We start from the raw sequence: 15,701 nt of genomic DNA on the forward strand, positions 1-15,701 counted from the left end.
CAGAATCTTATTATTTTTATTTTTTTTAAAGGCAAACATGTCCTCCAATCAGGTTTATTAAACACTAATTCCACATCAGTTATATACAGAACAGATACTACATTATGGACTTTTGTCTTGTCTTAAACACAATACTAGTTGTTAACACTGACTGCCTGTCTGTCTTGGTCCCTATCTGCCATCATGTTATTATTGTGTTATAGAAAAGTTGAGGATGTTACATTCAGGTGGGGGGGTTGGGGGCAGTGGTTGTTGAACACTTGTGTTGTCACTAGCCAGGCCGTGCGAAGTGGAGTAAGTCCTGTAAACGCTGGTAGATGTGGCCATGCTACATTCCACAGCAACATCCTCACGGAACACAGAACTACATCTTGCGTGCACTAGCCAACTACTGTAGCTAGATTTGATGTTAAAAGTCTGTCACACGAGATTAGTAGCTAGGAATGTCAAAAAGGCCACAGACAGACAGACACCTCTGACCTGGTTAGATACTACTGCACTGTTGGAGCTAGGAACACAAGCATTTCGCTACACCCAAAATAATATAGGCAAAATATGTGTACGCGACCAATTAATTTTGGCACAGACAGACAGACAGACAGACAGACCAACAGCATCATCATCAATGAGATATTTACTGCTTGGCGATGTATTTTCCTGACAGTAATATTATATCAGTCTTGACTGAGTGATATTACAATATCATAAAGTTGATCATACCTTACTGTCTTTTATGCACATTTAGCTATACACTGCAGTTGTCAAAAAGTACTGTTAAATGGGGGGGATCACATTTACTGTAAATTTAATGAGTGTGTTGAACCGTAATCTAACTGATTAGATTTACTGTAATAATAATAATAACAATCTAATCTAAAACAAAAAAAAAGTTAATAAACATACAACTCTAGAATAGGAACTTTAAATTTAAAAATCATATATAAATAACTGATTTTAATATTGGTACCGTATGGATGGGGCCTTAGAAGCCAAGGCAGTAGATTAGATTTTAATATTGGTACCGTATGGATGGGGCCTTAGAAGCCAAGGCAGTAGATTAGATTTTAATATTGGTACCGTATGGATGGGGCCTTAGAAGCCAAGGCAGTAGATTAGATTTTAATATTGGTACCGTATGGATGGGGCCTTAGAAGCCAAGGCAGTAGATTAGATTTTAATATTGGAACCGTACCGATGGGGCCTTAGAAGCCAAGGCAGTAGATTAGATTTTAATATTGGTACCGTACGGATGGGGCCTTAGAAGCCAAGGCAGTAGATTAGATTTTAATATTGGTACCGTATGGATGGGGCCTTAGAAGCCAAGGCAGTAGATTAGATTTTAATATTGGTACCGTATGGATGGGGCCTTAGAAGCCAAGGCAGTAGATTAGATTTTAATATTGGTACCGTACCGATGGGGCCTTAGAAGCCAAGGCAGTAGATTAGATTTTAATATTGGTACCGTATGGATGGGGCCTTAGAAGCCAAGGCAGTAGATTAGATTTTAATATTGGTACCGTACCGATGGGGCCTTAGAAGCCAAGGCAGTAGATTAGATTTTAATATTGGAACCGTACCGATGGGGCCTTAGAAGCCAAGGCAGTAGATTAGATTTTAATATTGGTACCGTACGGATGGGGCCTTAGAAGCCAAGGCAGTAGATTAGATTTTAATATTGGTACCGTACCGATGGGGCCTTAGAAGCCAAGGCAGTAGATTAGATTTTAATATTGGTACCGTATGGATGGGGCCTTAGAAGCCAAGGCAGTAGATTAGATTTTAATATTGGTACCGTACGGATGGGGCCTTAAAAGCCGAGGCAGTAGATTAGATTGGACAAATACTTCTAAACAACATGAGGATATAAAGTCTTATAAAACATAGGCCTCCGGTAGGCCAGGCTTTTGTCCCAAATGGCAACCTATTCCCTATTTATACCACAGCATTGTTGAATACTCGTTTCTGATTGGCTAGAAGGGCATTCTAGAATGGGCATTAAAACCAAATATAGAAGACAGTTGGATGTCTCTGGGACATATTTATATGGGATACCTGATCATGGCGCATTATAAAGCACTCCACAAGCAGACTGTAGTTACAGAAAGATAAACCAACAACCACACAAACCGATATTGGATACATTGTAAACACAGGTCCAACAAGGAAAAACATAGCTAACTAGCTAGCTAGCATTCATTTATTTTTTTTTCCACAGAGACCTCTGATGAACCTAACGTGGTGCGTGATGGGATGAACATACATTTTTCCCGGTCCTTCAATGTTGCAATCATGAAGCGAGTGGCGCTATGCTGTCGAACCCGCCCACTTTTCTATTTTTAACACCTGTTTTCAGCGACTGATATTGTTAAATTCCATTGGTCATATTGGCATGTTTGCTAGCAACAAACTGTTTGGCTACATTCAAGCCTAGTGTTTGACGTGTTCGATAAGGGCGGCAGCTAGCCTAGAAGTTAACCCGAAAGGTCTCTGGTTCGAATCCCCGAGCGGACAAGGTGAACAACGTGCCCTTGAGCAAGAGTGTCTGCCAAATGACTCAAAATGTAAATATGCAATGCGCTCTCCTCATAATGAACAGTGTGTCCTGACGCGAACGCAAACTATTCAATGCCAAAATCGCTCATCATCATCATCATCATCATCATCATCAGCTCATTGTTATGGATGTCTCCAAATGAATTGTCGCTAGAAAACAGCTCACGCAAACGCAGCTACTTTACCGTTATTCTGGCTGCAGAGGTTGACGTGATTGTGTTTAAAAAAAAAATAGTTCAATAGCTAGCAAGCAAGTCAGCAGGGCAACCGAATAAAAACGTCCATAGAAACAGAAAGACTGAGCAACCGAGTCGCATCTCTGGCAACGGACTAACAAATCAGGTTTCATGGGAGGATGGAAAAAAGTATTAATTTGACTTTTAATCAATTCAAAAAATATCCATGAAGACATTTCCACCAGATAATGTGTGCTTTAGTATTGTTTTCTTTGGCAACTGTGGTATAAGCGGGATAAACGCCTCCGTTCTGTACATTACCTAGGAGATAATGAACTCAGCTCGTCCCGCTGTCTTGTCCATTATGTCCAAGGCAATGTACATAGTGCACACCTTATAGGCTCTGGTCAAATGTAATGCCCTATGTAAGGGAACAAGGTGACAATTGGGACACAATACAACACAACACAGGACAGGCAGGAGAGACACATAGCCAGGCCCAGCACAGTACACACAGGCCATGCAAGGCCAGAACCACAGCCCCATTGCAGTGTGGCTGACTTGAGCTGCCCCCTCACACATCATGCTGTGGCCACGCTGCTGCACTTCTGCGTCTGGCCACCAGAGGGCGCACTAGAGGACCAACCAGAGTAGGGAGAAGGGGACGTGGAAGAGGCCAAGTCTAACATGCACACTTCTTCTGGTCAGGCGCAGCGTCCTCCAGCTTGGTGGCTCCTCCCCCGTTGGCGGGATCGGCGGTGGGCTTGTCGACACACTGCTCCATCCTCTTCATGACCAGGTCTAGCAGAGTGATGACCGCCTTGTCCACCTCAGACCCCGTCGCTGCCGACGTCTCAAAGTACGGGATCCTGCAGGGGACAAACAGAACCACATCAGACAGGACATACAGAACCACATCAGACAGGACATACATAACCACATCAGACAGGACCACACCAACACCCACATCAGACAGGACAAACAGAACCACATCAGACAGGACACATACAGAACCCAGATCAAACAGGACAAATACAGAACCACATCAGACAGGACACATACAGAACCCAGATCAGACAGGACACATACAGAACCCAGATCAAACAGGACATACAGAACCCAGATCAGACAGGACATACAGAACCACATCAGACAGGACACATACAGAACCCAGATCAGACAGGACACATACAGAACCCAGATCAGACAGGACATACAGAACCCACATCAGACAGGACCACTCCAACACCCACATCAGACAGGACACATACAGAACCCAGATCAGACAGGACATTCAGAACCCAGATCAGACAGGACATACAGAACCCACATCAGACAGGACACATACAGAACCCACATCAGACAGGACATACAGAACCCACATCAGACAGGACACATACAGAACCCAGATCAGACAGGACATACAGAACCCAGATCAGACAGGACATACAGAACCACATCAGACAGGACACATACAGAACCCAGATCAGACAGGACACATACAGAACCCAGATCAGACAGGACACATACAGAACCCACATCAGACAGGACATACAGAACCCACATCAGACAGGACCACTCCAACACCCACATCAGACAGGACACATACAGAACCCAGATCAGACAGGACATACAGAACCCAGATCAGACAGGACATACAGAACCCACATCAGACAGGACACATACAGAACCCACATCAGACAGGAACACTCCAACACCCACATCAGACAGGACATTCAGAACCCAGATCAGACAGGATATACAGAACCCAGATCAGACAGGACATACAGAACCCACATCAGACAGGACACATACAGAACACAGATCAGACAGGACACATACAGAACCCAGATCAGACAGGACACATACAGAACCCAGATCAGACAGGACATACAGAACCCACATCAGACAGGACACATACAGAACCCACATCAGACAGGACACATACAGAACCCACATCAGACAGGACATATAGAACCCACATCAGACAGGACACATACAGAACCTACATCAGACAGGACACATACAGAACCCAGATCAGACAGGACATACAGAACCCACATCAGACAGGACACATACAGAACCCAGATCAGACAGGACCACTCCAACACCCACATCAGACAGGACATACAGAACCCAGATCAGACAGGATATACAGAACCCAGATCAGACAGGACATACAGAACCCACATCAGACAGGACACATACAGAACCCACATCAGACAGGACATACAGAACCCACATCAGACAGGACACATACAGAACCCAGATCAGACAGGACATACAGAACCCAGATCAGACAGGACATACAGAACCACATCAGACAGGACACATACAGAACCCAGATCAGACAGGACACATACAGAACCCACATCAGACAGGACATACAGAACCCACATCAGACAGGACCACTCCAACACCCACATCAGACAGGACACATACAGAACCCAGATCAGACAGGACATACAGAACCCAGATCAGACAGGACATACAGAACCCAGATCAGACAGGACATACAGAACCCACATCAGACAGGACACATACAGAACACAGATCAGACAGGACACATACAGAACCCAGATCAGACAGGACACATACAGAACCCAGATCAGACAGGACATACAGAACCCACATCAGACAGGACACATACAGAACCCACATCAGACAGGACACATACAGAACCCACATCAGACAGGACATATAGAACCCACATCAGACACGACACATACAGAACCTACATCAGACAGGACACATACAGAACCCAGATCAGACAGGACATACAGAACCCACATCAGACAGGACACATACAGAACCCAGATCAGACAGGACCACTCCAACACCCACATCAGACAGGACATACAGAACCCAGATCAGACAGGATATACAGAACCCAGATCAGACAGGACATACAGAACCCACATCAGACAGGACACATACAGAACACAGATCAGACAGGACATATAGAACCCACATCAGACAGGACACATACAGAACCTACATCAGACAGGACACATACAGAACCCAGATCAGACAGGACATTCAGAACCCACATCAGACAGGGGACATACAGAACCCACATCAGACAGGGCACATACAGAACCCACATCAGACAGGGCACACACAGAACCCAGATCAGACAGGACATACAGAACCCAGATCAGACAGGACACATACAGAACGCAGATCAGACAGGACACATACAGAACCCAGATCAGACAGGACATACAGAACCCAGATCAGACAGGACATACAGAACCCAGATCAGACAGGACATACAGAACCCACATCAGACAGGACATACAGAACCCACATCAGACAGGACACATACAGAACCCAGATCAGACAGGACATACAGAACCCACATCAGGCAGGACACATACAGAACCCAGATCAGACAGGACACATACAGAACCCAGATCACATAGGTTACATAGAGAACCCAGATAAGACAGGACACATACAGAACCCAGATCAGACAGGACACATACAGAACCAAGATCAGACAGGACATACAGAACCCAGATCAGACAGGACACATACAGAACCCACATCAGACAGGACACATACAGAACGCACATCAGACAGGAGATAAAATCCCCAGATCACAGGACCCAGATCACATAGAGAACCCAGAACATACAGAACCCAGATCAGACAGGACATACAGTACAGAACCCAGATCACAGCGGACAAAGAAAAACCAGATCACACAGAACCCAGATGAGACGGGGGACAAACAGAACCTAGATCAGACAGCACATACAGAACCCTGTCCTGTCTGAACAGAGAACCCAGATCACATCAGAGAGTATGTATCCTCTATGGAGCTACTAGTGATTGAGAAAAATAAAATACTTCTCACTCAAAAATGTATGTTTTCTCAAGTACAATATAAATCAAGTACAATATTGTAAAACAAACAACAAAAGAGTGACTAAAAAAGGAGAAAGTGTGAAGATAAAATAAATACTAATGTCCTGTAATTATCACATTACATTACACTGGTACACCTGGGTACCCTACAGAGACAACACATTACACTGGTACACCTGGGTACCCTACAGAGACAACACATTATACTGGTACACCTGGGTACCCTACAGAGACAACACATTATACTGGTACACCTGGGTACCCTACAGAGACAACACATTACACTGGTATACCTGGGTACCCTACAGAGACAACACATTACACTGGTACACCTGGGTACCCTACAGAGACAACACATTACACTGGTACACCTGAGTACCCTACAGAGACAACACATTACACTGGTACACCTGGGTACCCTACAGAGACAACACATTATACCGGTACACCTGGGTACCCTACAGAGACAACACATTATACTGGTACACCTGGGTACCCTACAGAGACAACACATTACACTGGTACACCTGGGTACCCTACAGAGACAACACATTACACTGGTACACCTGGGTACCCTACAGAGACAACACATTACACTGGTACACCTGGGTAACCTACAGACACAACACATTACATTATACTGGTACACCTGGGTACCCTACAGAGACAACACATTAGACTGGTACACCTGGGTACCCTACAGAGACAACACATTACACTGGTACACCTGGGTACCCTACAGAGACAACACATTACATTACACTGGTACACCTGGGTACCCTACAGAGACAACACATTATACTGGTACACCTGAGTACCCTACAGAGACAACACATTACACTGGTACACCTGGGTACCCTACAGAGACAACACATTACACTGGTACACCTGGGTACCCTACAGAGACAACACATTATACTGGTACACCTGGGTACCCTACAGAGACAACACATTACACTGGTACACCTGGGTACCCTACAGAGTCAACACATTACACTGGTACACCTGGGTACCCTACAGAGACAACACATTACACTGGTACACCTGGGTACCCTACAGAGACAACACATTACACTGGTACACCTGGGTACCCTACAGAGACAACACATTACACTGGTACACCTGGGTACCCTACAGAGACAACACATTACACTGGTACACCTGAGTACCTTACAGAGACAACACATTACACTGGTACACCTGGGTACCCTACAGAGACAACACATCACATTACACTGGTACACCTGGGTACCCTACAGAGACAACACATCACATTACACTGGTACACCTGGGTACCCTACAGAGACAACACATTACACTGGTACACCTGGGTACCCTACAGAGACAACACATCACATTACACTGGTACACCTGAGTACCCTACAGAGACAACACATTACACTGGTACACCTGGGTACCCTACAGAGACAACACATTATACTGGTACACCTGAGTACCCTACAGAGACAACACATTACACTGGTACACCTGAGTACCTTACAGAGACAACACATTACACTGGTACACCTGGGTACCCTACAGAGACAACACATTACACTGGTACACCTGAGTACCTTACAGAGACAACACATTACACTGGTACACCTGGGTACCCTACAGAGACAACACATCACATTACACTGGTACACCTGGGTACCCTACAGAGACAACACATCACATTACACTGGTACACCTGGGTACCCTACAGAGACAACACATTACACTGGTACACCTGGGTACCCTACAGAGACAACACATCACATTACACTGGTACACCTGAGTACCCTACAGAGACAACACATTACACTGGTACACCTGGGTACCCTACAGAGACAACACATTATACTGGTACACCTGAGTACCCTACAGAGACAACACATTACACTGGTACACCTGAGTACCTTACAGAGACAACACATTACACTGGTACACCTGGGTACCCTACAGAGACAACACATTACACTGGTACACCTGGGTACCCTACAGAGACAACACATTACACTGGTACACCTGAGTACCCTACAGAGACAACACATTACACTGGTACACCTGGGTACCCTACAGAGACAACACATTACACTGGTACACCTGGGTACCCTACAGAGACAACACATTACACTGGTACACCTGGGTACCCTACAGAGACAACACATTACACTGGTACACCTGGGTACCCTACAGAGACAACACATCACACTGGTACACCTGGGTACCCTACAGAGACAACACATTATACTGGTACACCTGGGTACCCTACAGAGACAACACATTACACTGGTACACCTGGGGACCCTACAGAGACAACACATTACACTGGTACACCTGGGTACCCTACAGAGACAACACATTACACTGGTACACCTGGGTACCCTACAGAGACAACACATCACATTACACTGGTACACCTGGGTACCCTACAGAGACAACACATCACATTACACTGGTACACCTGGGTACCCTACAGAGACAACACATTACACTGGTACACCTGGGGACCCTACAGAGACAACGCATTATACTGGTACACCTGGGTACCCTACAGAGACAACACATCACATTACACTGGTACACCTGGGTACCCTACAGAGACAACACATTACACTGGTACACCTGGGTACCCTACAGAGACAACACATCACATTACACTGGTACACCTGGGTACCCTACAGAGACAACACATTACACTGGTACACCTGGGTACCCTACAGAGACAACACATTACACTGGCACACCTGGGTACCCTACAGAGACAACACATTACACTGGTACACCTGGGGACCCTACAGAGACAACACATTACAATGGTACACCTGGGTACCCTACAGAGACAACACATTACACTGGTATACCTGGGTACCCTACAAAGACAACACATTACACTGGTACACCTGGGTACCCCACAGAGACAACACATCACATTACACTGGTACACCTGGGTACCCTACAGAGACAACACATTACACTGGTACACCTGGGTACCCTACAGAGACAACACATTACACTGGTACACCTGGGTACCCTACAGAGACAACACATTACACTGGTACACCTGGGTACCCTACAGAGACAACACATTACACTGGTACACCTGGGTACCCTACAGAGACAACACATTACACTGGTACACCTGGGTACCCTACAGAGACAACACATTATACTGTTACACCTGGGTACCCTACAGAGACAACACATTATACTGGTACACCTGGGTACCATACAGAGACAACACATTATACTGGTACACCTGGGTACCCTACAGAGACAACACATTATACTGGTACACCTGGGTACCCTACAGAGACAACACATTACACTGGTACACCTGGGTACCCTACAAAGACAACAACCAGGTCACCCTAGACCACAAAGTTTCCTTACGTACAGCTCTCAATGACAACACACACACACACACACACACACACACACACACACACACACACACAGAGCTGTGAATGACAAGCCCAGCACTCATAAAGGACAGAGGAGACTTACTCAGTGGAAGTATTAATCCCTGATTGCAGTGGAGAGTGAGAGCTTGTCATCAGTGGCACTATAACTGCAGCCTCAGCAACAGTAAAAAGCCACATTGCCTTGACTACTTTACGTTAGGCATCGGTCGTCGATCTTCTGAGGCAAGTACAGTTGAAGTCGGAACTGTATAACCTAATAGTCATTAGGTCTAACGGTGGTTTCTGGCTCTCTCTTGTCCGTGTGTGTGTGTGTGTGTGTGCGCGTATGTAACAGTATAACTTTAGACCGTCCCCTCGCCCATACCCGGGCGCGAACCAGGGACCCTCTGCACACATCAACAACAGTCACCCACGAAGCATTGTTACCCATCGCTCCACAAAAGCCGCGGCCCTTGCAGAGCAAAGGGGGAACCACTACTTCAAGGTCTCAGAGCAAGTGACGTCACCGATTGAAACGCTATTTAGCGCGCACCGCTAACTAAGCTAGCCGTTTCACATCCGTTACATGTATACTCACCCGTACTTGTCGGCTAGTTCCTTAGTGTGTGTGTGTGTGATTGTGTGTGTGTGTGTGTGTGTGTGTGTGCGCGTATACTCACCCGTACTTGTCGGCTAGTTCCTTAGCGTGCTTCTCCTGCACCTCTCTCTGGTCCGCCAGGTCTGCCTTGTTGCCCACCAACACAATGTCTGGGTTCTCACAGTACGCATTGGCCTGCAGCTGGCCTGAGGACAACATAGAACAGTTAGCATTGGCCTGCAGCTGGCCTGAGGACAACATGGAACAGTTAGCATTGGCCTGCAGCTAGCCTGGGGACAACAGTTAGCATTGGCCTGCAGCTAGCCTGGGGACAACAGTTAGCATTGGCCTGCAGCTAGTCTGAGGACAACAGTTAGCATTGGCCTGCAGCTAGCCTGAAGACAACAGTTAGCATTGGCCTGCAGCTAGCCTGAGGACAACAGTTAGCATTGGCCTGCAGCTAGCCTGAGGACAACATGGAACAGTTAGCATTGGCCTGCAGCTAGCCTGAGGACAACATAGAACCGTTAGCATTGGCCTGCAGCTAGCCTGAGGAGAACATGGAACAGTTAGCATTGGCCTGCAGCTAGCTTGAGGACAACATGGAACAGTTAGCATTGGCCTGCAGCTGGCCTGAGGACAACATGGAACAGTTAGCATTGGCCTGCAGCTAGCCTGGGACCACAGTTAGCATTGGCCTGCAGCTAGCCTGGGGACAACAGTTAGCATTGGCCTGCAGCTAGCCTGGGGACAACAATTAGCATTGGCCTGCAGCTGGCCTGAGGACAACATGGAACAGTTAGCATTGGCCTGCAGCTAGCCTGGGACCACAGTTAGCATTGGCCTGCAGCTAGCCTGGGGACAACAGTTAGCATTGGCCTGCAGCTAGCCTGGGGACAACAATTAGCATTGGCCTGCAGCTGGCCTGGGGACAACAGTTAGCATTGGCCTGCAGCTGGCCTGGGGACAACAGTTAACATTGGCCTGCAGCTGGCCTGGGGACAACAGTTAGCATTGGCCTGCAGCTAGCCTGGGGACAACAGTTAGCATTGGCCTGCAGCTAGCCTGGGGACAACAATTAGCATTGGCCTGCAGCTGGCCTGAGGACAACAGTTAGCATTTTGGGAGAGCGCTGTGTGTCCTCATATCATAATTAAATGTCAAGTGCTGTATGTCCTCACACTTATTCTGTAGTTTACTAGTCACCTTCTCTACATCCTGTGCTGAATCTAAAGCCAGCATGATTAGAGTACCAAGATACCACCGTTTAGTAGTACTACTCCCTGATGAAAGTAGCTTTCTGGCAGAAACGTTAAGCTAATTAATCAAAGTATTGCAGCATAGTAAGAGAATGTGAAGCTAACTTATTTTGTCCTGGGGGTCTGGACTTCCGCTAATTAAGGTTTTCTATGTTTCCTTCTCCAGAAAACAGTTTACGACTAACCTTTGCCTTCTTCCTGGATCAAAAGGCCTGAATGACTACAGTATCGATTCATATTAATCCCCTGAGGACCTGCCTGCTCTTCAAATACCTCCTTATAATGAAACCGTCTTCTTTTCAAATGCCAGGCCGTCGTTATCAATAAGAATTAGTTGTTAATTGACTGGTTAAAATAATTAACGTAACGGAGGAAAACTTAATTCTATTGAATTCAATAAGTGAATTGACTGAATCCCCGACCCTGGCCACGTTCTGCTCCCTCAGGACTGTGTGTGTGTGTATGTGTGTGTGTGTGTGTGTGTGTGTGTGTGTGTGTAGGTGTGTGTGTATATGTGTGGTGTGTGTGTGTGTGTGTGTGTGTGTGTGTGTGTGTGTGTGTGTGTGTGTGTGTGTGTGTGTGTGTGTGTGTGTGTGTGTGTGTGTGTGTGTGTGCGTGTGTGCGTGCATGTGTGTGTTTACTGACTACATAGACCATTACGTACTCATCCAGTTGCGGACGTTGAGAAAGCTCTGTTGGCTGGTGAGGTCAAACATGAGCAGGAAGCCCATGGCATCTCTGAAGAAGGCTGTGGTTAGACTCCGGAACCTGTGAGGGCATGGAGGTTAGTAACAGCAGGACTGTGTTGGTTCCATTCCTACATGGGCCACCTGTACTGAATATATCTGCCAATGGAGACAGTTCTTTAGTTAAGTCGCTTTTTGGATAAAAGGATTAGCCAAATTACCATTTTTTTTTTTGCTGTTGCAAGATTGCCAGTGTGGCTTCCAGCTTGCAAGTGATTCAATTCTCAAATTAGAAATTAACCCTGTCTCCAGATCTCAACCCCATAGAAAATCTTTGGAGGGAGTTGAAAGTCTGTGTTGCCCAGCAACAGCCCCAAAACATCACTGCTCTAGAGGTGATCTGCATGGAGGAAAGGGCCAAAATACCAGCAACAGTGTGTGAAAACCTTGTGAAGACTTACAGAAAACGTTTGACCTCTGTCATTGCTAACAAAGGGTATATAACAAAGTATTGAGATAAACTTTTGTTATTGACCAAATACTTATTTTCCACCATAATTTGCAAATAAATTCATTAAAAATCCTACAATGTGATTTTCTGGATTTTTTTCTCATTTTGTCTGTCATAGTTGAAGTGTACCTATGATGAAAATTACAGGCATCTCTCATCTTTTTAAGTGGGAGAACTTGCACAATTGGTGGCTGACTAATTACTTTTTTGCCCCACTGTGTACATACTACACAATACCACTGATGAGTCATCAACACATACTATATAATACCACTGATAAGTCATCAACACATACTATATAATAGCACTGATGAGTCATCAATACATACTATATAATACCACTGATGAGTCATCAACAAATACTATAACAAATACTATAAAATACCACTGATGAATCATCAATACATGCTATATAATACCATTGATGAGTCATCAACACATACTATATAATAGCACTGATGAGTCATCAATACATACTATATAATACCATTGATGAGTCATCAACACATACTATATAATAGCACTGATGAGTCATCAACACATACAATATAATACCACTGATGAGTCATCAACACATACAATATAATACCACTGATGAGTCATCAACAAATACTATAACAAATACTATAAAATACCACTGATGAATCATCAATACATGCTATATAATACCATTGATGAGTCATCAACACATACTATATAATAGCACTGATGAGTCATCAATACATACTATATAATACCATTGATGAGTCATCAACACATACTATATAATAGCACTGATGAGTCATCAATACATACTATATAATAGCACTGATGAGTCATCAATACATGTCATTAAATACCACTGATGAGTCATCAATACATACTATATAATAGCACTGATGAGTCATCAATACATACTATATAATACCACTGATGAGTCATCAACACATACTATATAATAGCACTGATGAGTCATCAATACATACTATATAATACCACTGATGAGTCATCAACACATACTATATAATAGCACTGATGAGTCATCAATACATACTATATAATACCACTGATGAGTCATCAATACATACTATATAATACCACTGATGAGTCATCAACACATACTATATAATAGCACTGATGAGTCATCAATACATGTCATTAAATACCACTGATGAGTCATCAATACATACTATATAATAGCACTGATGAGTCATCAATACATGTCATTAAATACCACTGATGAGTCATCAATACATACTATATAATAGCACTGATGAGTCATCAATACATACTATATAATAGCACTGATGAGTCATCAATACATACTATATAATACCACTGATGAGTCATCAATACATACTATATAATAGCACTGATGAGTCATCAATACATACTATATAATAGCACTGATGAGTCATCAATACATACTATATAATACCACTGATGAGTCATCAATACATACTATATAATACCACTGATGAGTCATCAATACATACTATATAATAGCACTGATGAGTCATCAATACATACTATATAATAGCACTGATGAGTCATCAATACATACTATATAATACCACTGATGAGTCAACCGCTGCCTCCCAGTGTGTCTATTGTGTCTGGTACCAGAAAACGTATACGTGTCAGAAGTGTCCCAAACGGCACCCTATTCCCTATGTAGTGCACTACTTTTGACCAGGGCCCATAGAGATCTGGTCAAAAGTAATGCACTGTATAGGGCACAGGGTGCCATTGGTGATGCATACTCAGTTGGTCTCATTGATGCTGTGTTCTCTGAGAGGGTTATTTTTTTTTCCCCCACCAGAATAAAAAAAAGACACTTCAGGTTTCTGTCAGGTACGTTTACGGAAGGGGTCGGCGCCGTTAGCAACACAGGTAGACTCTCTGAAGATGTTTTTTACATTGGTTAAGGCTTGTCAAGAGGCCTTGTAGAACTACGTCAAGTCGTCATTCTCACAAGGCAAGAGGAAGTGATACGTTGAGAGAATCTCACGTTGTGAGAGCTTGAGATATACTGTAAGAACCTAAAAAAAACTGAATTGCAGCAGTGGTTTGTCTACGATTCCATGCTAAGCGGAGCTAAAATGAGAAGGGTACATAGTAACGTAGGTACAGTACTTCTATCAATTCCCTTTTTTTGATAACGCATTAGAAACGTTAGCGCAGCCCGTTGGAAACGTTAGCGCAGCCCGTTGGAAACGTTAGCGCAGCCCGTTAGAAACGTTAGCGCAGCCCGTTAGAAACGTTAGCGCAGCCCGTTAGAAACGTTAGCGCAGCCCGTTAGAAACGTTAGCGCAGCCCGTTAGAAACGTTAGCGCAGCCCGTAAGAAACGTTATTGTAACCCACTAGAAACGTTATTGTAACCCACTAGAAACGTTATTGTAACCCATTAGAAACGTTATTGTAACCATTAGAAACGTTATTGTAACCCATTAGAGACGTTATTGTAACCCACTAGAAACGTTATTGTAACCATTAGAAACGTTATTGTAACCCATTAGAAACGTTATTGTAACCATTAGAAACGTTATTGTAACCCATTAGAGACGTTATTGTAACCCACTAGAAACGTTATTGTAACCATTAGAAACGTTATTGTAACCCATTAGAAACGTTATTGTAACCATTAGAAACGTTATTGTAACCATTAGAAACGTC

At 44.4% G+C, this 15,701-nt stretch overlaps 1 protein-coding gene across 2 annotated transcripts in view; it reads right to left on the reverse strand.

Annotated features, from left to right (window-relative positions):
• Positions 1–15,701, reverse strand: part of LOC110524935 (ras-related protein Rab-27B) — a 93,337-nt gene continuing 77,636 nt past the window's right edge. For both annotated transcript variants that reach the window (XM_036976653.1, XM_036976654.1), the window contains exons 5-7: positions 12,513–12,616; positions 10,672–10,795; positions 1–3,598 (exon numbers count right to left, since the gene is read on the reverse strand). In XM_036976653.1, coding sequence (XP_036832548.1) covers positions 3,412–3,598; positions 10,672–10,795; positions 12,513–12,616 — 415 coding nt within the window. In that variant the 3' untranslated portion in view covers positions 1–3,411. The remainder of the gene's footprint in view (positions 3,599–10,671; positions 10,796–12,512; positions 12,617–15,701) is intronic.

Source organism: Oncorhynchus mykiss, chromosome 5 (assembly GCF_013265735.2).
Source record: "Oncorhynchus mykiss isolate Arlee chromosome 5, USDA_OmykA_1.1, whole genome shotgun sequence".
Lineage (NCBI taxonomy): Eukaryota > Metazoa > Chordata > Actinopteri > Salmoniformes > Salmonidae > Oncorhynchus > Oncorhynchus mykiss.